The 25961-nt window shown below is 37.3% G+C and overlaps 1 protein-coding gene across 3 annotated transcripts in view; it reads left to right on the forward strand.

Annotated features, from left to right (window-relative positions):
- LOC129780396 (microtubule-associated protein Jupiter) overlaps nucleotides 1–25961 on the forward strand; it is a 113048-nt gene that overhangs the window by 72910 nt on the left and 14177 nt on the right. For 2 of the 3 annotated variants that reach the window (XM_055788616.1, XM_055788617.1), the window contains exons 3-5: nucleotides 13036–13172; nucleotides 17417–17452; nucleotides 23403–23711. In XM_055788616.1, the coding sequence (XP_055644591.1) occupies nucleotides 13036–13172; nucleotides 17417–17452; nucleotides 23403–23711 (482 nt within the window). Of the gene's footprint in view, nucleotides 1–13035; nucleotides 13173–17416; nucleotides 17453–23402; nucleotides 23712–24525; nucleotides 24544–25961 lie in introns of all 3 variants that reach the window. The other variant, XM_055788615.1, reaches the window with a different exon arrangement.

Here is a 25961-nt window from a genome sequence, read left to right on the forward strand (position 1 = left end):
TTATTTTTACGTCCGTATAAAGTTAAACGAAAACTTGATATCTGATGCAAAAAAGTAGTTACACCATTAAAAGATGGCTCATTGTTTATCTACCGTGAACTCAAACCAACCAACATAAACAGTTACCAGGTATGCTATAAAGATCCTGCGTTTGTATTAGTAGATAGCATGCAAAATAGCGTGCAGTTTGGGAGGAATTGTAAACAACATTTTAGCTGCCTTTGTCTCCGAGTTCAGTTTTGTGAAATACAAAATCATACAGAAAACGGGTTTATATCAACAAAATTTTCAAACTTGTCAGTGTTTCTGAACACAACACTGCACGCTATTTTATATGTGTGAATAATTTTTCATGTACGATGCAAAAAAATCTAGCTCACCTGTAGTATATCTCAAACCACGTTGAACTCAAACATCGATACATGCATACGTGTTAGTCAATACTCATTTCCAACTGAATACTAAGGTGAATTTCTTCAAAGTCCGCTGACTTTCCTCAGTTGAATATGACTTTGCCGGGCCCTGACCACTGTTCCATTACGACGCGTACTTAGATCCATTCTAACGACAGTTATCCCTTCACAAAAACGTTTGAGGATCGCTGAATTGCAAAATCGCTGAAATCATTTAAACCTTCGCGGTCGTCATAATTTTTTATATGGGTGCCGTACTGGTCGCAATTAAATTCCCTTGAAAGAGCATGTATCATTGCAATCGCGGAAAATCGCGGATAACCATGTTTTATCAATACATAAATCATTAAACTACACATCTACTACTGACGTTTTTTCCGATAGATCATTCAATTTTTGCGAATTCTAGCATTGTTTTCGAGTTAACAGTGGCTTCAAAGAACAACGCATTTCTAGCCGGATGTAAAAAATGGGAGAGAGCTATGTTTTTCGGCGAAAAACTGAAGCTGGAAATTAGTTTCGCAGAAATTTATGTCGCCACCGCCACCACCACTCAAAACATTCAGTTCGGATTTTCTGTTGCCGTTCTACCAAAGGTGCTGCATAGCATACTCTGTAGGTTATTTTTTTGGGAAATGGCTGTTTTGGAACCCTTTGAGGAATTATTTTTGCTAAAAAATACTGAAAACTATTTGGATATTCTGAAAACTATTTGAATATTCAATAAGCTCAGTGTTTCAGTTTCACTCTAAACAACGAGAAATCAACAGTGCAAGCTAATAATGAGAGATGTTGTGACGATATTTTCAATATTTTCTATAATGTTTGTTCACGACGGCAATAATTTTGTAGTCCTATGTTACAAAGCGATCGTGTCTTGGACACCATGCTTCTATTTTTGTTGTGTTATTTTTACTTCAAAAACCACAAACCAGACCCCAACATACTTGAAGATCAATGATTGTATAATACTTTTACCCAAAAGCTTAAGTTATAACTGAGCTGTTCGGTTTTCAATGGCATGAACTCGAAAAATTTCCCTTGTCCAAAAAGACAGTTATCTGAGGAATTTTGCCTTCAAAAGTCAATTGAAGGTCTTTTGAAAGTCCTGCATGTGGACCTCTAACGAAAACCATGTTGTCATCAGCGAATTTGTCTGCTAAACTGGCAATATCTTTGACATGAAAGATATGAAAACGAGGGATGAGATAGCCGATGATTCTATTTTATATTTAGTAAAGTGTACAATATGCCAAAAAAGGTCAACAGTGTGGATTAAGCGTAAAATTGACTGTCCGAACAACCCAGTAGAACGTTTACATGAATCATCTTGCTTAATCCTTTGAAGAGGTATGCACGTGACATTATTGTTTAGTTCAATACATAATGCAATTCCACGGTAGATGAGCCGAAAAATGGTACATTTTGACGCGACTCTCTCCATTTTTTTTTGATAATTTGAACATATGGTGGTAGTTACCTAAATTCACAATTTTCATGTTCATATGATCAATTTTGATTACGACTGATTTTTTTTTAAGGACGAATACAGAATTTTTATTATTATTATATAAAAGAATCGAATATACGATTAAAAGATTATATGAACAAACATTAATTTTCGTTATATAAAATTGACCATATCTAGAGAACAGTTAGTCCTAGGATAAAACATTATGTACAGTTTTCAATCTAAAATCGCATCTAGATTCTTTTTTATATTACTTTTCTTAAATCAATATGATTTCGCAAAGCATTGAAATTTTAAAAAATTTTCAAATTTTATATCCTCATTTCGGAGAGTCTGACGCCGCACCACTATATGTCAAAATTTGTTGAATTCATAGGGTTTACTAATAATAATATAATTTAAAAAATCGAAAAGGGGATCTTTCAAGATATGAAAGTTTTTAACGAAGTTTTTTTTAACACCAACAAAAATCGGAGGTGGTCAGGGCAGCGGTCGTCTATTTTGGTGTGGATTTACTCCATAGTGAAATACCTGAAACGATGCTGATGGAACGGAAGTAAACGGAAAGAATGACAGAAAGGATGCCCCAACAGGATACCAGGATACCTAGCAAATGATCGCACAAATGAGCGCTCAGGAATTCTCACTCAGCACATTTTCAGTAAAAAAAAAACGTTTGCCCGTCAAATTACAAGCCTTTGTATACGATAAACATTAAACCAACAAAGCCATCGAGTCAAAATAATATATTCAAATATAGCAAACGTTTCACTGTTTGTTCAGGGATAATGTACAGAAACACCGAGCAGGCGGAACGATCCTGAAGCCGCGATTCCACTCGATAAACCGATGTAGCCGACCTGCCCACCTAAAACCAACTGGTTGAAGGCTAGTGGTGCTAATGAACTGTCGGAAGAAGAAACCCAAAACAAGTAAACTTCCAGTGAAGGAACGCGAATGCCTGCAGGCATGAGTCATCGGTTCCGACAGGAGACGGGCAGGACGTCTGCATGCTATATTACGCGCACATTTTACCACACAATCATTACACACACATTGGAGGAGACACGTGTTATTAAGTCGAGTTCCCAGTGAATATCTCAGAAAATGCTAAGAAAGGATTCTTATCCTTCTCAATTTGATATTTTCCGCATTTGCTTACCATCGGGCAGTATGGCATACCCTCGATCGGGACAATTTGCTCGCTTTCGGCCGTAAACATTCTCACAAGAGAAATAGCTTGTATGCGAGAGATATATCTGCATGGCACGAATAAATGTCTTCAAATGTAATCATAATGAACAAAACTGAGCAAACCATCACGATATTTCTAAATAATGTTCGATAAATCACACAAACAATTGTTTTCACATACTTTGAAATGACCTCAGTATGTTTTCACAAAATTAAATGTCTTGACAACGAAAACATGTCTTCACATCTGGCATCTATAGTTTGTGCTCAGAGAGTGCAGGAAAACAAGAGCGCGGACTGGAGAATTAACGCACGAATACTGGGAGAACACGCTCACCGGATGAACGGTTTCTTCTCTTCGCTGGTGGGTATGAAGGGAATAGATTGATGGAATCTCTCATTCATATAAGCTGTTTCTCTGAGCTTTATAGTCTCTGAGAGAAACAACTCATGAGCATATTATACTTCTGCTGGGCCATTTAACACCGTATGATTGGAAATTTAGAATTTGGGCGCCTTACAAAATAAAATTCGTAGTACTTTTGTTATTCAGTATCTAAAATACAGAACGATTACAGATGACTGAGGGTTAACTAATCTACGTACCGACGTAGTTGTTACCTTAAATTTTGAGAGCACGGTCAAGATAAATCCATTCTCGCTTAGGGGGTGCGTATTACACACTTCTCCTATATGTTCGAAATCAAGAGGTTTTCTTTTTACAAAGTGTATGTTTATTTTTGTACGGCATTTTTGTTTGTTGTGCCAGCAAGGATCGCTCATCGACTTTAGGTTTTTCAACTATTATCATTGAGTGATCGGTTCTTAATAAACTCAAAGGCATGCAAATAAACTAAGCTCCATGGCGTTATTCAATTGAATATTTAACGGGTCAGAATACTTATTGCCGTTTATAAATATGCAATTGGACTTTTTTTTCGTTACTGAACACAAACCAGTCATTTACCCAGCATTAAGTTTGTAATAAACCGTTGGTATTGGGTTGTTTTCGATTGTTCATACTGTGTGTGTATTTTTCTTTAATCTTGCATGTGGTTCGCCCGTAGAACGGAAAACAATAACAATATCACGCTCCGGCAGTTTCTTGGATTCTGCGATTCATCTGATGGCAGAAAATCGCTAGGCAACAATTGACGGCAATCGCCGCAAAGATTGCGAAGTGAGGAAATTTGATCAAACTTCAATCATAAAAACAAAACAGCAGATTCCTGTATGCCGCTCTGCTCCAGCGCGTCTGTGCTATGGTTAGATGGAAATAAATTAACTTTGTTTTTTTTTATACTTTTTCTTATTCTATCCATGGGTTGATTATCTCACGTGCCTGGCGATCAGTGTGCTCGGATTGTATACCGGCTAAAGAATTACATAATCAACTAGCAAACCTTTGCCATTCCGTTAGTTTTCGATAGACTGAGGGCAGTACCTTATAGAGAACTGACAGTGGTTAGGGTTGCCTCATCCACTCGTACCGTTTGCGGTATGAAAGCAAAGAATGTTGATATAATTTTTTTCGATTTTTATCAGACTTTGCGGAATATCCCATTATCTTCTTCTTCGTCAGCAGTTCTGATCGTAGTGTGACTCACGCCGGATCGGATTGAGTGGTTCTCCAAAGGAATGAGGAGCATGTGAAAAGCACGAAAGGTGCACCTTGGAAAGCACACTTCAATTCAATCAGGGGTCCAACGGAATCTATGTGCTTGCGCTCGGAGCCGATTGCCTCTGTGTGGACTAGCAATGATCAATTTCTTTATTTCGACTATTTTCAAATATTTCCGTAAGACATAAAACATGAGGATGCTTTTGCTTCATGGACCTTGCACAAAGGAACGTTGAGCCCAGCGTCGGTCCCTAGGGTTTCTATCACATAAATTAAATCTCCCCAATCTCTCTACAATTCGTTCTTCTACACCATCCTGTTATCTCTCTTACTTATGCCGCAATGTCATTTTAAACATGTCATATTAGTCTTCAATTACCAGCATGGATCATAGTGGCGTGAAATCGTGGTTTTGAAGAAAGTCTCATCTCATAACATATGTGTTGAGAAGGACACTAAAAAGAGTATAATTGTGAATTGAATTGTGCTCGCCGTTATTTGCTCCTTTTTGACGGCAAAACTGGGGGAGAAACATACTGAACCATTCAGAACGTGGGATTTTCGTTTACATTTTTCATGACATCTTTCAATTGCTCAATAGTTTGTTTCGAAAAATATTTAGTGTTATTCATTGTAATATATGGTTAAAAATATTCCCAATCGACTGATGCTTATCTGCGATCTATCGAGGAATGATCGAGCTATGCATCGAATGCATCGAAGTTTTAGGAATAACTTTTAATTAGAAAGTTTCGGTGAAAAAAACATGACTCTGAAAAGAGCCAATGGTTTGCATAGTTTTGTAGAAGTTGAAGTTGGTAGCTCATATTGGGTTGTCGGAAAAGTGCGTGTCGATTTTTGGGAAAACAAAAGTATCGTTTGTATAGGCAGACCTACATAGACTTACATCTAGAATAAAGCTCTAGTAGATTTCTTATTATTTTGTTTTATAATCTTTCGCCATCTCTCACGCAGTCTGAAAATGCTATTCTCTCGTATTTTAGTTAAAGTTTTTGCGATTAAAGTTTTTGCGATTGAGAGAATTTCGCAGGGATCTTTTGATCGTTTATGTTTTTCAAAAATCTATAGCATTACTACTCTGAATTGCAGAGAAATGAACATTCAGAATTTCTTTGAACTCATCATTCATGATTTAGAAGGAATCTAAACTCACAAATATCACAAAGCATATTAGCAAGGGATGAATTGTTATTTTTTAAATTTTGATGTTATTTGATTCGATTATAGATATATTTGCTATAGTCTCACCGTTAAAGATGATTCTACTTCGAATATAACGAACAAATGTTATATACAATTTTATTACATTGACTTCGAATTTGAAAAGCTTCTCTTGAGCAATTTTACATTCTGAAACGTGTGTCTTCATCAATAACTGCGGCTACTCCTACATATACATCATACAAGGTAATGTTGTTCCTCACACTTAATCTCTTTGTAATTTCTTGAATTCGTCAGATATTCTGGTTTCATGAAATTATCTATCACTGGTTTTGAAAAGCCTCCAAACATTTGTGCGCAGTGCAAATAATTTGGGATCGGTGCAACGATCATACATATTAATCATATTAATAAAAAAAGTGAGGTACAGTTTCGTACAGGTCGGACTCGATTATATGTGATTCGATTATATACAATTTTGGACTTGATTATATACAGTTTGGAAAATTTTTTTTTTTTTATATTTCAAATATGACTTATTTCAAGGATAAAAGAAACCTTTCAACGTTAAGGTGAAATTTAAGTGGCTATTACATGTACAGTGTGGTAAAAATCGTGATTTTTGAAGATTTTGCTTGAATTTTCACCAGAAATTGTTTATATCGATATTGCAGCGAAATTAAGAAGGATAGAAGTTGGGTGACAAAGAACAAATTGTAGAGCGGTTAGAGCGCTTCAATTCAATTGATAGAAACAATCTAGTTTAATATGAATTTTTAGGATGAAATTAATAATAACACATTACAAATTATTAACTTTAAGTTTTTCACTCCCAAAATGCTATTAAAATCCACTAATTTAGATGTTGTACTACTATACCCTGTACTAAATTTTCTCATCCTTCATATGAACGCAACAGAATTGGCTTACGTAGCGTACTATTTTGTGTAGAGTCAGTTTGAGGCAACAGAGTGCGAAACAAAAAGAAAGTTCTTTAACTCAGTCATTGTTGAAATTCGAACATTTGCGTAGAAGGATTTTTTTTATCAAAAATGATCATCTATCACCTCCTGAGAGAATCTGGATAAAATTATTTTTTTCATTTGTGAAAGGTGTTTTCTGATTTTAAGGGCATGAATCAAAAATCTAATTCCTCTTTTATATTCAAAAAACGAAAAATACATGCAAAAAAAACCAATGAAAAAAAAAATTTTTTTGACTCGATTATATACAGGATTCGATTATATACAGTGAAAAGAAATCAGAAACTCTATATAATCGAGTCCGCGCTGTATCAGGGGAATTTAATTCAATGTAAACATTAAATATTATGAGCTATTATGACTATTCTCATTTCCAACCAGAAAAACTTCCCAGAATATTTTTAGAAATCATTTTCATTCTGAAAAATTAAAAAGTACAAAAATCAGCAGAAATCGTTTCTGCCAAATCAGGCAAAATTGTGTATTTAGCAGGATATCAAGAAACGTGTCGAAAAGTCTGGGAAAACCTGAAAAATCAGGAAGGTTGGCATCTCTGGCCCTCGCGAGAACAATACACAAGCTAGCCAAATATCGCAATTTGTTTCCTTATGCGGTTTCAGTGCATACACTGCACTGTGTATGCATCCCGAACGTTCTTCTGTGATAACAAGGCGAACGTTCATGGTAATGCTTCCAATTTTCGTCAATTTGAGCCAGCTACAGATTAGAGAAGCCATATCAAACAAATCTTTGAAAACTTTCGATTCGATTGCTATGCAAATCATCAAAAACTGGTAGCACGGTGGCGTACGATTCTACGAGCATGTTTGATACATCTCAAAGGGAGAAGTTTGATTTCTGTTTGGAAGCACTGGGTACTCTTTTCGTCATCACTACAGCTTACCGCTCCCGATTTTCCCCGATCCAGACTTCCTAGCTATTGACAAACGATCCCCTTCTACTATGTTTGTGACATTTGAGTTGGCGCCCTTCATCGATTTCCGTAACACGATGTAAGAGTATTTCGGAATTTCTACGATGCGCGATCAAAATTTTTATTCGTGGCCCGAACAAGAGGCATAGTCATCTTCAACTGAGGATAGTCAGCGGACTATGAAGAAATACCCCTTCGTATTCAATTGAAAATGACTTTTGGCTTCTTCACGCAGTTTCTCCGTCAACAAGACTCAATAACCACTCGGGCGTTTAGTCGCCATCTCCCTCTACGACTCGACGACTCTCAATTCATTCTTCCCCGTCAAATGGACTTCATTGCATTTTGAAGTGACTTCCCTCAAAATGAATTCGTTCCTCTCTTACATGTATCACGTATGCATGTAACGATGTTTGAGTTCAACGTGGTTCGACATATACTACAAGTGAACTAGATTTTTTTTTGTATCGTACACAAAAATTACTCACGCGTATAAAATAGCGTGCGGTGTTGTGTTCAGAACCACAGTCAAATTTGTGAGATTTGTTGATGGAAACCTGTTTTTCTGTATGTTTTTTCCAAAAAATTGACTCGGAAACAAAGTGAATTAAAATTTTGTTCAGAATTCCTCCTGTACGTTATTTTGCACGCTATATACTAATACTAATGCGAGGACCTTTATAGCATACCTGATAAATGTCTAAGTTTATTGGTTTGACTTCACGGTGGGTTAACAATAAACCGTTCATTAATGATGTAACTACTTTTTAGCATCATAAATCAAGTTTTCGTTTCTCTTTATATGGACGTATAAATAAGATTGTGTATGCGTACGTGTATTGTGTAGATTCAAGTCAGGGAGAAATAGAAGTGTGGATTGAAGTCAGTTGAATGAAGAGGCAAATTGGTATTCATTAGTCACGTCAATAGTATTGACTAGAATAGTTCATTAGTCATCCTTGCTCTCAACGCTCGTCAATTCACTTTCTGTTGACGGCGAATGCCGAAGTAGCCTTAGTCGAAGCGAAGCTACTGAGAGGAAAGTCGATCTTCATGTTTCATCTTCGAAGATTTCGGGCTCTGTGCACGACACACCTAAACTGCCAAAATATGCATGATTGACGTTTTTTTTTTTTGTAATTTTATACAATAATTACTTTTTTGAAAAAATCATAATATTTGAACTACTGGACCGATTCAGATGATCGACATATTCGACGAATCGACGAAATCGAAGAATTTAAAGCCAATCAGCTAGTATTTTTTAAAAAGAATATTACACTTGCAAAAATTTGGATTTTGTTCTTATTATTGTTGATTGTATTTGTTTTTATAGTTAACATGGTTTCGAGAACAAGGGCGCTATATTTTTTGTATTTTGTCTTAAAAGCTCGGATCTTTTTACATAAATATCAAAAAATCAGTTAGAGTTTTTCGTTTTTGAATTATGATTCAAATAATCTATATGTATAAAATAGAGTAATGTCTGTCTGTCTGATTCTTATGGACTCGGAAATTACTGAACCGATCGACTTGAAAATTTGTATGTAGGGGTTTTTGGGGCCGGGGAAGGTTTTCGTGACAGTTTGAGACCACTCCCTCCTCTCTAAGGGGGGGCTGCCATACAAATGAAACACAAATTTCTGCACTACTCGGAAATTAGTCAAGCAAACGAAACCAAAGTTGCCATGTGCAGGTTTTAGGGTGCAATGAATGTTTCTATGGTAGTTAGACACTCCCCCCTCTTTAAGGGGGGCTGCCATACAAATGAAACATACATTTATGCATTACTCGGGAATTAATCAAGCAAACGAAACCAAAGTTGGCATGTGAAGGTTTTAGGATGCATAAAATGTTTCTATGGTAGTTAGACACATCCACCCACTCTCTAAGGAGGGGCTACCATACAAATGAAACATAAATTTCTGCATTACTCGGAAATTAGTGAAGCAAACGAAACTAAAGTTGACATGTGAAGGTTTTAGGGTGCAATAAATGTTTCTATGGTAGTTAGACACTTCTCCCCCCTCTCCAAGGAGGGGGCTGCCATACAAATGAAACACAAATTTCTGCATTACTCAGTAATTAATCAAGCAAACGAAACCAAAGTTGGCATGTGAAGGTTTTAGGGTGCAATAAATGTTTCTATGGTGGTTAGGCACTCCTCCCCCTCTCTTAGGGGGGGCTGCCAAACTAATGATGCATAAATATCTGCATAACTCAAGAACTAATCAAGCAAACAGAACCAAAGTTAGCATGCGAGGGGTTTTAAGGTATAATAAATGTTTCTATGGTAGTTAGACACTTCTCCCCCTCTCTAATGAGAGCTGCCATACAAATGAAACATAAATTTCTGCATTACTCGGAAATTAGGCAAGCAAACGAAACTAAAGTTGGCATGTGAAGGTTTTAGGGTGCAATAAATGTTTCTATGGTAGTTAGACACTCCTCCCCCCTCTCCAAGGAGGGGGCTGCCATACAAATGAAACACAAATTTCTGCATTACTCAGTAATTAATCAAGCAAACGAAACCAAAGTTGGCATGTGAAGGTTTTAGGGTGCGTAAAATGATTCTATGGCGGTTAGGCACTCCTCCCCCTCTCTTAGGGGGGGCTGCCAAACTAATGAAGCATAAATATCTGCATAACTCAAGAACTAATCAAGCAAACAGAACCAAAGTTAGCATGCGAGGGTTTTAAGGTATAATAAATGTTTCTATGGTAGTTAGACACTTCTCCCCCTCTCTAATGAGGGGCTGCCATACAAATGAAACATACATTTCTGCATTACTCGGAAATTAGTGAAGCAAACGAAATTAAATTCGGCATGTGAAGGTTTTAGGGTGCAATAAATGTTTCTATGGTGAATAGACACTCCTCCCCTCTCTCTAAGGGGTGACTGCCATACAAATAAAACCCAAACTTCTGAATAACTCGAGAAATAATCGAGCAAATTGAGCCATATTTGGGATATGAGGGTTTTTGGGTACGAGAAATGTTTCTGTGATGGTATGAGACCCCTCCTCTGGAATGGAGAGTGGTCCCATAAAAGTCCAAACATGACAATTGAAAATTTTCGGAAAACCTTATAAAAAATGGAAAAGTTCGAAAAATTCAATTCGCATATGTTCTACAAATACATATTGACAAGCGTTATTAGTCCATTTGATTTTTGCTCTAACGAAATTGATCTTCGTTCGAAAGTGAAAAGAAAACGTGGATGTGATAACGAAAAATAAATTTTGGGCGAGACGAAGTTTGCCGGGTCAGCTAGTGATAAATAAATTTGAACCTGCCATGTGCATAGTTAGAAACCATGAAATTGTCTTACAAAATATTGAACCTAATAAAAAAAATATAAAAAAAAGAGCGCCATTGGTCCCGAAACCTTGTAAACTATAAAAAACAAATACAATTAATAATTGCGAAAACAAAATCCAAACTTTGTGCAAGTGGGATATTTTTTTCAAAGAAGATTAGTAAATTGGCTTTAATATACCAATGGTCAGATAATTTCGAAATTTCGGGAAGACCTATAGAATTACTATGGAACTCTCTTCAGTCGTGGATAATCGATATTTTAGTGTACAGGGTGGACTCGACTATATACAGTCTCCAATTTGTTTCCACTGTATGTAAAAAAAATGTTTTTCAATTTTTTATATACATATATTTTTCCCTTCGTTGGATATAAAAGAAGAATTTTAAATTACATATATCCGGAATCTTTTAGTAGGTGATAGAGTATCATATTTGATAAATAAAAATCCTACGCATATGGTCGAATTTAAGCAATGTGGGAATTTTTAGTGAAAATGATATTCGGGGAAACTTCACATAACTATTATTACTGGTTTTTGCTACTCATTCGAAAAAATGCACCGAATGCAATAGACAAAAAAAACAAGAAACAAATCGTTAGCATTCTATTCCGCATTCCATTCTTGCTTTTTTTCACAGCGAACGGTAGCGTTCAGCCAGTGCTGAAATAGTTCGAAATTGATCCGTAATGGCAGCCGAGAATGGGTGTTCATATAATGAGAAATGGCTGGCAGATTGGTTTTCCGGGCACTGGCGTTAACCATTCCACCGCTAATTAATAAACATGAAGATAAATTGCTCGCTGCGAATGGACAGAAGCATTCACTCGAGCCATATGTGCAGCTCTTCCAAAAAAAAAAGCAGCAATAGGCGAGAAAACACAAATGAAATCTACTTATTGAGCCATAAAAAATCCAGTGAAAATTTGTAGTTGAGTAAACCCCACCACACGAGCTTCAAACGATAAAATGATAAATATGTTTTGCTTCAAACATATAGCAGAGATAATACAGTTAAATCCCAGAATTCGCGATGGTTCGCTGCTTTCTCTATCGCACATATTGTTGGGTTCACGGACCGATCAGACCGCGGCGCACAATAAATGATAAATAAAATATGAAAATGCACATCCATATGCTTTGCGAAGCAACGGAAACCCGTAGACCACAAAGGAACGGCAATTTTGTGTTTTCTTTCTCCTTCTAGTGCACAAGGAAGATGAAATCGACAAAGTAGCCAGGCTGATGATTCATTCCATGCGAGTACACGCTGCTGTTGAGCCTGACAGATTATTTGCGTTTCACATATACAGCTGCTCTTCCAAGTGTACGCACCGAAGGTATCCCTCTCTCCCGGCTTGTTTTTATTCTTTGGCCGACAACGACGGCACCCACACAGCTGCAACCAGTCCACCACTAGCAGACGACCTTCGGCGATCGGCTTGAATTGATGGTGTCCTCCTGAACTAGTCCTAGTTGAATTTTTACTTCATTTCGAGCTCTCCAGCTGACGACTACAAGCCGTGCTGCTCTGTATCGCGACCGCATTTCGTCAAGTGTTGAATTTCTTGCTTTGTTTTTAGTTGGTGTATCCGGTACGCAATTATTCCGTGGCCCCAAAAACGGAAAGAAAAACTTCAGTGAAGCTTGTCGTCTCTCCATTTAGGAAGCATTCGCAGCAACAACATTAATCCAGGTCGAACGCCGCAAAACCTTGTGCCGTGTGCCACTTTCGGGCATAATCGTAAAGGTAATATAGTGCTTAGAAGCTGTGAGTTTCCCAATCGTGTGACCACCGCGGAGCTGGGCAGCTAGCTCTGTCCTCACCAACGTAATCAGTGTTATCCCTTGAAGTGAAATAGTTTGTCTTCGAAGAATTCATCAGATTGATGTTTGTTTTCCGATCTCTTTCTTCCAGAGTCCTCAAGCCTCCAGGTGGTGGAAGCAGCGATCTATTCGGAGCCGATAACGAGCCACTAACTCCACGCAGCATGAACAAGAACAGAATGCAATCCAACATCTTTGCCGTCCCGGAAGCACAGCGAGCTGGAAATGGTGAGTTATCCGATATCCGATATCGAACGTGGCATTTCTGGATTCTAAGCCGTGTACATCGGCAGTATGGACGATAGTACGGTTATGTATGAGTGAAAAAGGGACTACTAGATCAACTATTTTCAGTGCAAAATGAACATTAGGGTTCCCTTCCAGAATGATCTGTCGGTGAACGTGCGTGTGTGTGTGTGTTAACTCGGGGAAGCTCTCTGTCTGTCGCAGCATTTGAGGCTTCCTTTTGTGTATCACAGGTACCATTTTCGCAAGCCAGCTCAAAAAACAATGATAAAGGGATCTGAACTTGTATCTTCCCCTGATGTTCGCTCAGTGTACAAATGTTGTAAATTTAAATTCATCACATCAGTTTTTTCAGAATTGATACCAGCTGCTTCTGCCGTAGTATGCTCTGGAATCCCATCATTGTTCGATTATTCGTAAGAAAGTGAAAACTTTATATTCTGTCAAATATATACCGGGAATTTGTGTTTTAAAGAAAATGGTTTATTTATCATCTAAACTTATATTTTCCAACGAACAATTTATTCATCGAAAGACTTTTGACGTAGGACTACGTCTTTCATTCCTGTACCGGGCGGAAGTTCAAAGTTCCGAAAACGAGAACGTGACGTTTAGAGTGCAAGGTTTTTTTCGTTAATACCTCTTTGTCAGAGTGATAATCGCTTCATTCGGAAGATAAAATGTCCAAGAGTTGTATGATTGTTAATTATTGACCCGAGAACTTGTTTCAATAGCTTAAAAATTGCTTCGATAACAGGCTATTGGAATCACACAAATCTGTTTTGCAAAATGTTCATAACAATTTGCTGCGATAACGTTGGTTGAACAATATGCGTTCAAACTACATGTCAAAATCACGACTGAGTGCCTAAAGTTTATCAAATTAAGCAAATTTGAAAAATACGTACACTGGAGATGCAATAACTTTAGAGAGAAATGTAAAATACATTGATAGTTCAGCCATTCTTCCGTTAAAATATTTTGGAAATCCACGATAAATGAACGAAATGAACAAGGCATCATACCATATGCCAGACTTGCAACGAAGAACGTAATCTATCACAAACCGACCGAAAATGGGATTTGTTCGCAAATGAATTCCGAAATTGTTACATTCAATCACTGGTTTAATCAATAATTTAATCAATACACCCGAATGATTATTAAGCCAACACTAGTCTTACGTCAACCTTGCGGTTATATCTTAGGTATAACCCCAGTTTTTATAACTGTATTCAAGAATTGCCTTTAGTTCACGCAGCGAATTCGTTTTATGTCTTCAATGCTTTCTGAACGGGTCCCACGAAACCAGTATAGCTTTGACAGAATGTATGGTGTGTGGATCGGTTGCGCCCATGTTACATTCCACCAGGTCACACTATAAAATGTTTTTCCTGTGATTTATATTCCTTTGTTGTAGAGTCGAATGTATTCTTTTTAGTTTGAAGGATGTGCTAAACTACAGCTTATCATTGAGATTTCTCCTCTAGTATCGATCTAGCCAGCGAGCAGTCAACAGCCTTTGTTGAGGCTGAGAGTGAAAACTATTAAAAGCTACGAGTGAGTTACAACAAAACCACGCAAACCAGGCCTACCAAAAATACCTACTAGAGAGTTGTTTTTGAAGTATAGTTTCTGTCTAAGATAACAAAGAAAGTGATGAAATGGTGGATTGAATAACATTATTTCGAAGTCCTACGTTAACGCTGCGGTCGTATCTTGGAACCACTCTTCTAACTTCATATTAACCTCTTTTCCTTCAATTGCACTAGCGTTCTTAAGTTCTTAATAATGCGCTTAACCGCAGTGCATGCAAGTATGGAAAAATTCATTCGCTCATTTCTCCACACCTATTATAATGGCGGGTTTACACTAGGGAGATCTATAGCTATAGATGGATTTATTCACCTGAAAATAGGTGTAAACGGGTGAGAATAAATATGATACACTTATTCGAGGTATATATAACTTGAATAAATTCAACATATGTAAACGCTTGTGAATTTCTCACTGGTGAGAAATCACTAAAGTTGGATGCAGTTCTACTTCAGGTGAATAAATTCACCGAAAATATGAATATATTCATTATAGAAGTTTACGCTAGTGTAAACGATTGATGCGATTTCTATAAATCTCATCATATTTCTTCACATAAATATATCCCTAGTCTAAACCCACCCTAAATCACTCTTGTATTTGCTTGGAATAATCATGGCGAAAAAAATGCAGCAAGCAAGATCATTCCATACTAGAAACAAAAAAATGTCATTGCAAGAGTGCACAGGAAACAGCTCGATTTCAACTATCTACCTATATTTTACTGGCGCGATCGAGGCTCAATGATTGCTATTTGAGTGAAAAACGAATGATTCTACAGAGACATTCGCTGGCTCAAGCAAAAGTTTCCAATTGGATTCTATCCCCATCTAACGTCATTTCTAGAGGCAAATGAGAGAATGCAAAATTGTCTGAGAATAAATGAGAGTAATCGAGACAGTAGGTCATATGAATAGAAACAAAATTCAGCTTTACTTTACTTCAATCGAGCAGTTGAGCAGTGAGATAAAGTTTTTACTACGTTTGGTATGAATAAAATTAACAACTAAGTATTTACTTTTCGAAAATGGATGTTTAGCTAATTTCGTATGAATAAAACAGCATTTATCAAGTATATACTTCGTAATTATCACGTGTGCGCATGAGCATACTTTGGATCTGAAAACACATTCATTCGTTTTTATGTTATATCCGATTTATGTTTAATGCTGCTATCTTGCGCTTAAAGTTAAAAACGTTAACATTGATGGATTGATGGCATTGAGCTTCGTTTACTAGTTTAGGGAAGCGTCAAAAAGATGATTAATTTTCAGGCGGAATGAACACGTTTTTAAATTTAAATCATGATTGAAAAATAATCTTTCCATACCAAATTAACATTCTGTTTAAATGAAGAACGCTTTTTTTGCAGGCGGTGAAAAAAATCTTGTATGAAAATTGTTTTTGCAGACAACTTTATATTATGATAAAAAGTTTCAGTAACAATGTTGGAAATTTATAGACAAAGGGTTAAATAAAAGCCGGAAATAAGTGTTTTAAGTAATTAAATAACATGATGTAAATTTTTTTTTGTTTTGTCCCTAATTGAAAGTCGCCACCAGACGTCGACACTATTCCTTTGTCATCGCGAATACACGCTTTGTCCAAAACAAAAACGTTCTGAAACCAAACCTAAACAATCAGTTGACAGATGTTTGACAAAGTAAAAACTTCGTTCGAATTCGAACATGGGTTAAAATGAAATAAGTAAAGTAAACTTTTATTCATGCGGATTCAAGTAAATACTAGGAAAGTAAAGTAAAGTAACTTGGAAACGGGCAGAATAAGTAAATACTTTTTTTTTATTCATACGACCTAGTATTTTGCCGTTTAACTCGAGTATGAACTTTGCGAAGATGATAGGAGAATATTTTTTGTTTAAAATGAAGTGAGGCACAAACGGAGAATAGAAGGGTGAGTTTTATCGGTGAATAAGTGTTGTTGAACGAATTTCGATCCGATTTTGTCCATACCTGAGTGCTGTAATTATAATTACTGTAATTATTTCGACCACGAAGTTTGGTAGTTATACTGATAACTTTGATCACTGATGTTTCTTGATTCATGTTATCATTGTGGTTTTGAAAAAATCTTGTGAACCAATGCGTCAAAAGTTAACCAACCGCTAACGAAAAAACTCGCGATAAAGTGTTTTTATAAATTCAATCCAAGTGTCATCGATCAAATCATCTCACAAACGAATCTTGATGAATATCAACAGTACACATTTCAAGCATTCTGAGCTAATGGTGATCTTATTGTTTTGAAAATAATACATATGAACTTAAAGATTGTTGGTCTGTACGTGATTAAGCAAACTTAAAAATTATAAGGCTTCTCGAACACATTGATAATCTATATATCAATCACAAAACCAATAATTTCGTCGGAGGTTCATTTTTACCATGTATGAAATATATCCATCCAGTCCGCTATTCATATCGTTTGGCTATCAGTTTCCGAGCTACTATTGTATCATTCGACAAAATCCAACGAAAAACAGCTGATTCAATCTGATTGCTTCTCTTTCTCATCTCTGTTTTCCTTCATTTTTCTCGTTTTCCCCATTCCCAATTCGCGCCCAAAAAAATGTACCTACGCTTGTGGACTGGTGCCATACCGCCCACCAGTATTTCGACAAGGGATCCATAGATACTATTTTCTCGGTACACTATCATAATCTAAATCGCATTTATGCCTGTCCCAATATTTTGCTGCCAACCGACAGTTGTTGTTTGTTGTTGTTGCAACTCATGACTGCTTCTTCTTAATTTCAATGTGCTTGCATTTATGTTATGTTCCAACACCATCCAGCGTTTATTGTTTCCCTCTTCCTCCCACTTATGCTCGCCCCCAGTTTTATATATTTAGATTAGAGATCTAGGATAGAGAGAGAGAAAAAACGTAAATTCTTATCGAACGCTGAAATCTCAAATGCTTGTTTCCTCCGAATAAACGTCATTATATCCCAGCTTGTTCACAGTTCGTGTGAATAGGAAGCTGAACGCGTCCGCGCGCCCGCGCTCCTGCTCAAGCCCCGTAATATGTTTTTGTGTTGCGTCGTTTAAGTTCGCGCTTTCTGCTCCTCAGTTGGAACGCGCTCGATAATGATTTGCTAGTTTTGCCCTTTTGGAGTAGATGAACATTGTACTTTGATTAGAGTATTGTCCTCCAGTCTGTGGGGTTAATTAATCGTAGTATTGTAATGTTCAGCGCTTGCACCCGGCACAAATTGGTGCAGCTGTAATTGTTTTAACTGGTCGAGGAAATCCTGTCGAATGATTCAATGACGTTCAATCGAATGGCGAATGATGGATACCGGTTTTCAACGGATTCGGTTCAACGTCATCCTCCCAAAAATTCAAACTTATCGCTTATCCATCACGTGGGTAATAGTGACCATACAGTGACCGGCACAGAAAAAGATTCACGTAGTCGAATATAAATCATATCCAACCCATTTGTTACGCATTACATTTCCCATCATTGACAAATATATTTGATTCGATCAACGGTTTACACAATTAGAGTAAATTCACTAAACTATGTTTTAACTTAACTTTTTTATTTAAATTCGTGCAAATGAAATAATAATTTCCTCATTTCATTTTCATGCAAGATAAGGGGCTGTCAACATACCGCGTGGACAACTTTAGGTGGGCAGGGAATTCCAAAATGTTCAGGCTTGTCCATGGTCAGGAGAGGGTAGTATAAATAAAGTCCACGTTGACACGTTTAATGAATATTACAAAAAACACATCCACTCCTATGATCAAAAATGCATTTCAAGAATTTTTAAACATTTTATCCACCACTACTCACTATATTCATCAACAAAAGGGCTGAGTTGCCTGAGAGTGCTGGTCGTCCGAACATTAATATTTTTTCAAAACTTTGAACTTCTTCGCTGAAATGTGTGGTTTTGAAAGTAATGCATATGATCTGAAAACGATCGATCTTTTATCATAGCTAATAGAGGATCATTATTTCGTCAAGACGACACCACCAAAGATTGCTAGAATGTTGCAATACTGCAAAGCACGACATTGTATTCTTACGAGCAGGTTTCGATTCAGTTTGGTGTAAAAACCGCTTCGTTACCATTTATCGATCCCAAGGTTTCACGAAAATGGAGAAGGACACAAGATTCTTTAATGGGTGCATGATGGAATTGAGCGATCTTAGATCGATATTTAAAATATCGATTGTTTTCATTCCGATTTCCAATTTTCAGGATAGTTTCTTTGTACTCAAAAAAATCGACCTTTTGTTTCGATTTTTTCGTTCCTAGATTATTTTTTTTTGTAAATTTGTTTTTCAATGTACATCGTATTTAATCTCACCAAAGACCATATGAAAAACTTTGGAGCGCTTTACAAAGCTAAGTTTCTAATTCGTAGGTCATCTTTAGTTCTCAGTCAGTTCAAATAACCCATTCTGGGTGGTTTCACCAAGCTGCGCCATGTTATAGTGTGCATCTCGTTCTACGCAGAGGATACTGTTCGTTTAAGCTCTTCCAATCACTCATACTGCTTGTAAGCTGCATCTAGAATTCGTACGATCACTCCTCATAAGTTCTTGATAGGGTTTTGATCTGGTAAAAAACTGCCCAGTCCAGAATCTGAAGTCCCTATTGATTAAACCATGTCATGACCTTCCAGATTTTATAAATTGATGCCAAATTACCCAATTCATAGGGTGTTTTTGATAGAAAAACAGTGGTAAACTATTCTGAAGTACTTCATTGCACTTCTGACTGTACATTGGTGTTGATGAAAAGCTTTGGAGATGGGATTTTTATGGTTTCTCAAAAAGGCCTAGCTTAGATAGCTTACCATCAACGCAAATGAACAGTCAGAAGTGCAACGGAGTACTTCAGAATCATTTACTGCTGTTTTTGCATTATATACAATGTGATAATTAGGTAATTTGGTATCAATTCATATGATCCGGAAGGTCATCGCATGGTTTAATGAATTATGGCTTCAGATTCTGGACTGGTCAGATTGTTTACCAGATCAAAACCCTATCAAGAACTTATGAGGAGTGATCGTACGAATAGTAGAAGCAGCTTACAAGCAGTATGAATGATTTGAAGAGCTTAAACGAGCAGTTTCCTCTGCGTAGAACGAGATACACACTACAACATGGCGCAATTTGGTCAAAACCCCCCTGAATGGGTTATTTGAACTAACTTCGAACTAAAGATGACCTACAAATTGAAAACCTATTGTAATTCATGTGGAATCGACGTTAATTTTGTAAAGGAGTGTGATTTTTTCCATCTGGTTCTATAGTTATGAAACACTGGAATTTTAGTTTTTAAAATGTTTCGCGCCTGGCCATGACAATAAAGTTCAAATGGCCAGTTTTTAAATGAAGATAGTTATTATATCCTACACTATATACTTCAATTCAACCGACTTCTATATGTAATCTCTGGAAACTCAGAAAAAATGAGTGGTTCTATAGTTGTGAAACGCAGTGTATGTGTTCGATATGGTTGATAAAATCATCATCTGTCACACAGATGACTTCAATTTCAATGCCAGTAGTGTTTGACCGTAGTAGTGAATGAAGTAATTTATGGGAGTTCCATCATAAAAAGATATGGATTCCATACCGTTTGATATTTGTATTCCATACTATGCAACATAATCTCCACGAATAGATTCCATTACTGAATACAACATTGATGTACTTATAAGTACGCGGATTGTTTTCTTACCAAGAATCGAATACCTCTCAAAGTATTTCCGGAGAACTTAGGAATTTCCTACATCAAAAGATTGTAACACAAGGCTCAAATCCTTTGGATATTTGGGATTCTACCGAAAGTGAGTATCCTACAGTATATCCGATTGTTCGAGAATACCTAAACCGGATGATGAAATCAATTTCAGTCGAAAAGTTGTTTTCTAGAACTGACGCTACAACCAAGAATAGGTTCGACTGATTTCCAGACGTATGGCTCGGTTTGCTTGTTTTGGGATCGTTGTCAGCTGAATTTTGGGCCGATACCAGTTGTTGAATATCTAAAAATGCTTTTTCAATTATTCATTTAATTAAATGATTCTTAACGGTACGATATGTTTTTTGACGTAGAACTACGTCTTTCATTAAGGGTGCCAAATCAGAAAACAGGTCACGTTTTTATGAAATAAATAAAAAATTAGTAACTATTTTTGTCGCAAACGGATTGCGACAATTTACATACAAAACGAATCGGAAATTTCCTAAGATTTGTTTTTTATGCTATGTATTACAATCCTCTGATGTGAAAACAGTTTAAATTGATGAAAACTAGAAGCATTTCCATTTTCCCATACGTTTGTTCTGCTCCTTTGTGAGTTCCCCTGCCCATGCCGTCAATAACGAGCAACTTATCGACGAGCAACGAAGGGGTATGATTTAAAGTCTCCGTGAACAAATAAAATAAGAAGATTAAGAACGAAGGGGAATATTTGCCTAGAGCATAAATATTAGATTTCGCTGAGGCAAACTTTCAGTATCGTTCTAGATACGAAGCAATGAACATCGCTTGTTCTTTCTTGTTTTGCGTCATCACAAGTCTTCGTTTCGGTTTGGGCTTTGGACGCGACCAAATTACTTACTCGCTGATGTCTTTGGCATTGCAATCATTACATCAAACTGATGCCAGGTTCTGAACTACACAATTGTGTGGGGAATCATTAAAATAGGCTATCATCCGCTTACCAAGAAAATAATTGTTCAGGAATGTTGTGTGTCATTAGGTTTCGCATGACAGTAGCAAAACTATCTCCACCAAGGATGTCAGTTAAGCTAATCGAGATCGGAAATATGAATAGAAAGGCCATCTGTTGAGAAGAGCGCAAAGCTGAGATAAGTGTGTGTGTGTGTAAATAATATCCGGAGTTAATAACAAGCGACTTGAACAAAAAAACAGCGTAGTTCTACGTCAACAAAGTGGTCGTGTCTTGGACACAACCTCCTATAATTTTTTTCTCGGATCAAAACAAAATGAATTTGTATTTCCCGTTTAATGAAAAGATGACACTAATATCGATTAAGAAGATGAATCGTTTTTTTTCTCAATATTTTTCAAAGATTCTCTGGTACCGATTTAATCAGTGCATGGCAATGAAAGCGAACCAAATCTCTTTGATAATCCAGCAAATAATATTGGAGTTCATTATTTGTTCAGATTCTCAAAAAGTTTCTTACGAGTAAGAACATCGACTAACTGGGTAACATAAAAATCACCATGCCTAGATTTTGACGAAAAGACCGAAATACATTGATGTTCCATTACAGAACGATATCACTTGCCACTAACAATTAATATTCCCATAATAATTTCACGAGAATCGCACTGTAGAGGCGAACCCTCTGGCCGCGAATATCACACTAACGTTCCTTCCCTTCTCCTGGTGACTGTAAGACGTTAATGTTTAAAGTTCAAATCAACCAAACTTGCACAATGAGAATGTGTTGCTATTTACATGCGCGATTCAGTGTGTTCTTTGTGCAATCTCGCTGATTTAGGTCAATCACTACGAAGTATACAGTTCACCTAAATTCAAGCTAAAGCTCTATAAAAATAAGATTTTCTCCACTATTATTGGCATGAATTTCGCAAGATTTTCGAAGTTGAAACACAATTTATATATGAAACCATCTATCACAAGGATACTGCAGGTTTATTGTTTTGAATAGGCAGCAGTCAAGTACTGCCTAACCTAGTTTCGCGTTCTGTAAAAGAGAGAGTGTGTCATTGATGTTTAGACGTGGAAAGCTTTTGGGAATACTGAACTTGTCATAATGGGATGATGAATCTGCGGATGAGCCAAGTGAACGGTTTCAGAAATTGGGCACGGACTAACGTCTATGAGATTGAACGACAATTCGGGGATTGAACGAGCCAAAGCTCTCTAACACAGTACAACATGACTTGCTCAGTCTTGTTTTCAAATAGTAGAGGAATGTCCACGTGGACAACAGGGGGAGGGGTATAGGAAATGTCCACGTGGACAACAGGGGGAGGGGTATATGAAATGTCCACGTGGACAACAGGGGGAGGGGTATAGGAAATGTCCACGCTTGTCCACGGAGGGGGAGGGAAAAACATGGTTTTTCTGCCCACGTGGTATATGGAAAACCCCTAAGCCCCTGGCTTTTATGTGAGTAAATATGGATCAACATCACGGACTCTTGGAAAATATGATTTGTTCGAATGCTTCCATATATTAGGATGAATCTTTTTCATATCGGTTACTGTATATTAGTATATTTAGTTTTCCCATTCAGTAGCATGATTTACGATAACATTACGCTTGTACAACTTCCTTAATGTTGATGGCTGGTTTCTTTTTCGTTACATTCGAAATCGTGTCAATTTATTTCTCATTCATATCTGAGTACATTTATTCTCCTTCCTAGTATGGCAAAATCAAATGATCCCTAAGCAATGTTTATCATTAGTATCGCTCGTTCCTATTGATTCACATCCACTCTAGACATTAATTGCATCTTCATCATGACTACGGCATGAAGAGAGTCTTTGGTTACTTGTCTTTCACCAGTGATTTTTCATCGAAGCATTTTAATCAATCCCTTTTTACTATATCCCCGCAGGTGGTGACACCCCACGTCGGGCTGTCCAAGGCCAGGATTCGCACAACCGTCTGTTTGGCGAAGTAGATCGCCCTTACACCCCGGTTAAGAACCACATGAAGAGCAACCTGCCGATCGGTGCCGATAAGGCCGATGGTGCCACCAAAGCTAACGGCCACAGCAACGGAACGAAGACCAATGGGCATCACTCGAACGGAAACGGACACGCCCCTACCAACGGCCACAGCAGCAATGGCAGCAACGGTACGGCCAATGGACACACCAACGGCACATCGTCCTCAGCCCCGTCGCAGAATGGATCCACTCACAGTAAGTTTCGATTTGATTTCGTTCCGAAAGAATTGCTGAATTCGATTTGGTTTGAGATTTTGTTTCCCTTCTTGGTCGGTAATAGATCATAGAACTTACACTCCATCACACACAGCAGTAGACGAGAAGCACGATCATTATTTTTTTTACACTAACATCAATTTGTCTCGCATGCTTGAATGTATTTTGTATCCAGTTCTTTTTCCTTAAAATGTCTTCCGCCCGTTTCTCGTACAATTGCATATAATAACAATCTCAAATTCCATTCGCTGCAAGAGGGTGACAGGAATGAAGTTCGACTTGAGTAGGACTTACAGGTTTCACTTAGTCACCAGAGACACCAATAACATACCCACTTCCATTATCAATGGGCAGAGGACTTTGAGAAAGCGACATTTGGCTGATTCCGTCGTTTGTTATTTCTTGGTCAATTCGAATAAGAGGCATTTCTGTTTTCAACTTTCCCGTTATCGCCAATCTATGGTAATTACTCCATTCATCTGTTTGTCACGGTTCGAGATAGGTTGATAATCGAGCGAAACGTTGCATAGTTTCAAGAGGTATCACTGCACACGAATTGAAATTCGCTCTATAAAAAATTCTGACTATGCCCAAATCACGAATCAAAGCACTTCGATTGATTTTCTCCCAATTGGACGCTACGTTTGGCAAAACAAATCATTGTCAGAGGAAGATTTTTTTATGTTATTCCTTTGTACATAAAGCTTTCATTTATATTTTTGTTGTTATCACACAACCTGTGCCATGAGCAATAATTGGAACTACACTAAAAATGTCCTTTACTTTCATACAGTGTTCCTGAGGAGATTAAGTAAGTTTGACACAAAAATTCAAACACATCATATGCGTGCATCATTATCATCTTCTTTCGTGACGCACTATTTACTTCATCCATCTTCAATAAATCATCTACATTCACATCAACGCTTGGTTTATTAAAAAGCATTTTGACACATTGACCGCTCGACATCCTCCCGACAAAGCGCATCCCCATCTGTTATGAATCCACCATGAATACCTCCCATTGACTCTGCTGAAAACTTGGCATCACACTCTAGATTCTAGGCTGGACACATATCAACTCAGCTTGGAAGAAAATTATTGAGCACACAACAACCACGTACTCCTAGACACACCGCTTGTGCGAGAGAAATCACAAATTATAGAATAGAATCTGCACGACGATGGCAATTGTGACTAGCTGGCGCGGTAATTCGCGATTTGAGAGAGAGAAAACCTTGACCGGGTGACAACATCATGTTTAGCTTGTACACAATCGTTAAAGTTGTGCGCATCTACGTGACGGGTCATATGATGTGACGCTAATCGATTTCAGAGTTTGTTCTTAATTAATATAAGTGCAATTGAACTAATCATATGAGGGATACTAGGGAACCCACCTGACGATAAAATGCACTGACACTGCACAGTGGAACACAAGGTCGCCCGAAGACAGAATGTAAAATTTTAAACATACAAGTTAGAGCAAAACCCGTTTTTGTTATACCTCTATCTATAAAGATAGGAAATAAAATTTCAACGAAAATTTTGGTCACCCTATTTTTTGACAACATGAAAATGAGCGCTCTATCATATGTAACAATTTTGTCGAAGACCGCTTTTGTCTACAGAATAACCATCGTACACTAGATGCAAATCTACCCCTAAAATCGTGTACCGTTGTAATGAAATATATTTATTAAAGGTACAAATAATATTTTTGTATCAAAGTGCAGATAATGATTATATTATGGTTCTTTCGGAAAAAATATTGAAAAAAAAGTTCCGTAACAGTTTTGGTGAATTTTCTTACTTTACTTGGGATACCCTCCATCAAAGTTTTGACTTTCTGTTAGTCAACACTAGCGGCAATTTCGTTCCACGGTCTCTTCATGTCTGCAGCATCCTGAGTCACTCTGGCACTCTTCTTCAATTTCGTTTGACAATTGCCCATTTTTTCTCGATTGGGCGGAATTGGGAGAATTAAGGTCTTTTTTAAATGTAATCGATCCCATTGTCATGGTATCACTGAAGCACCTCTCGACTGTAGTGATAGCTTGCCAAATCTGGCCAAAACTTCACCGGACCTTTGTGAGACTTAATGAACGGAAAGAGACGTTTTTGCAGGCACTCTTCCCTATACATTTTCGTGTTCATTGTCTTGTTTGCGACGAGGACCTTGGTTTTTCTGTCTACAGCTGCAAATCCCTTGCCAAATCAAGAACTTCC

The sequence above is a fragment of the Toxorhynchites rutilus genome, chromosome 3 (genome assembly GCF_029784135.1).
Source record: "Toxorhynchites rutilus septentrionalis strain SRP chromosome 3, ASM2978413v1, whole genome shotgun sequence".
In the NCBI taxonomy this organism is placed as follows: Eukaryota; Metazoa; Arthropoda; class Insecta; order Diptera; family Culicidae; genus Toxorhynchites; species Toxorhynchites rutilus.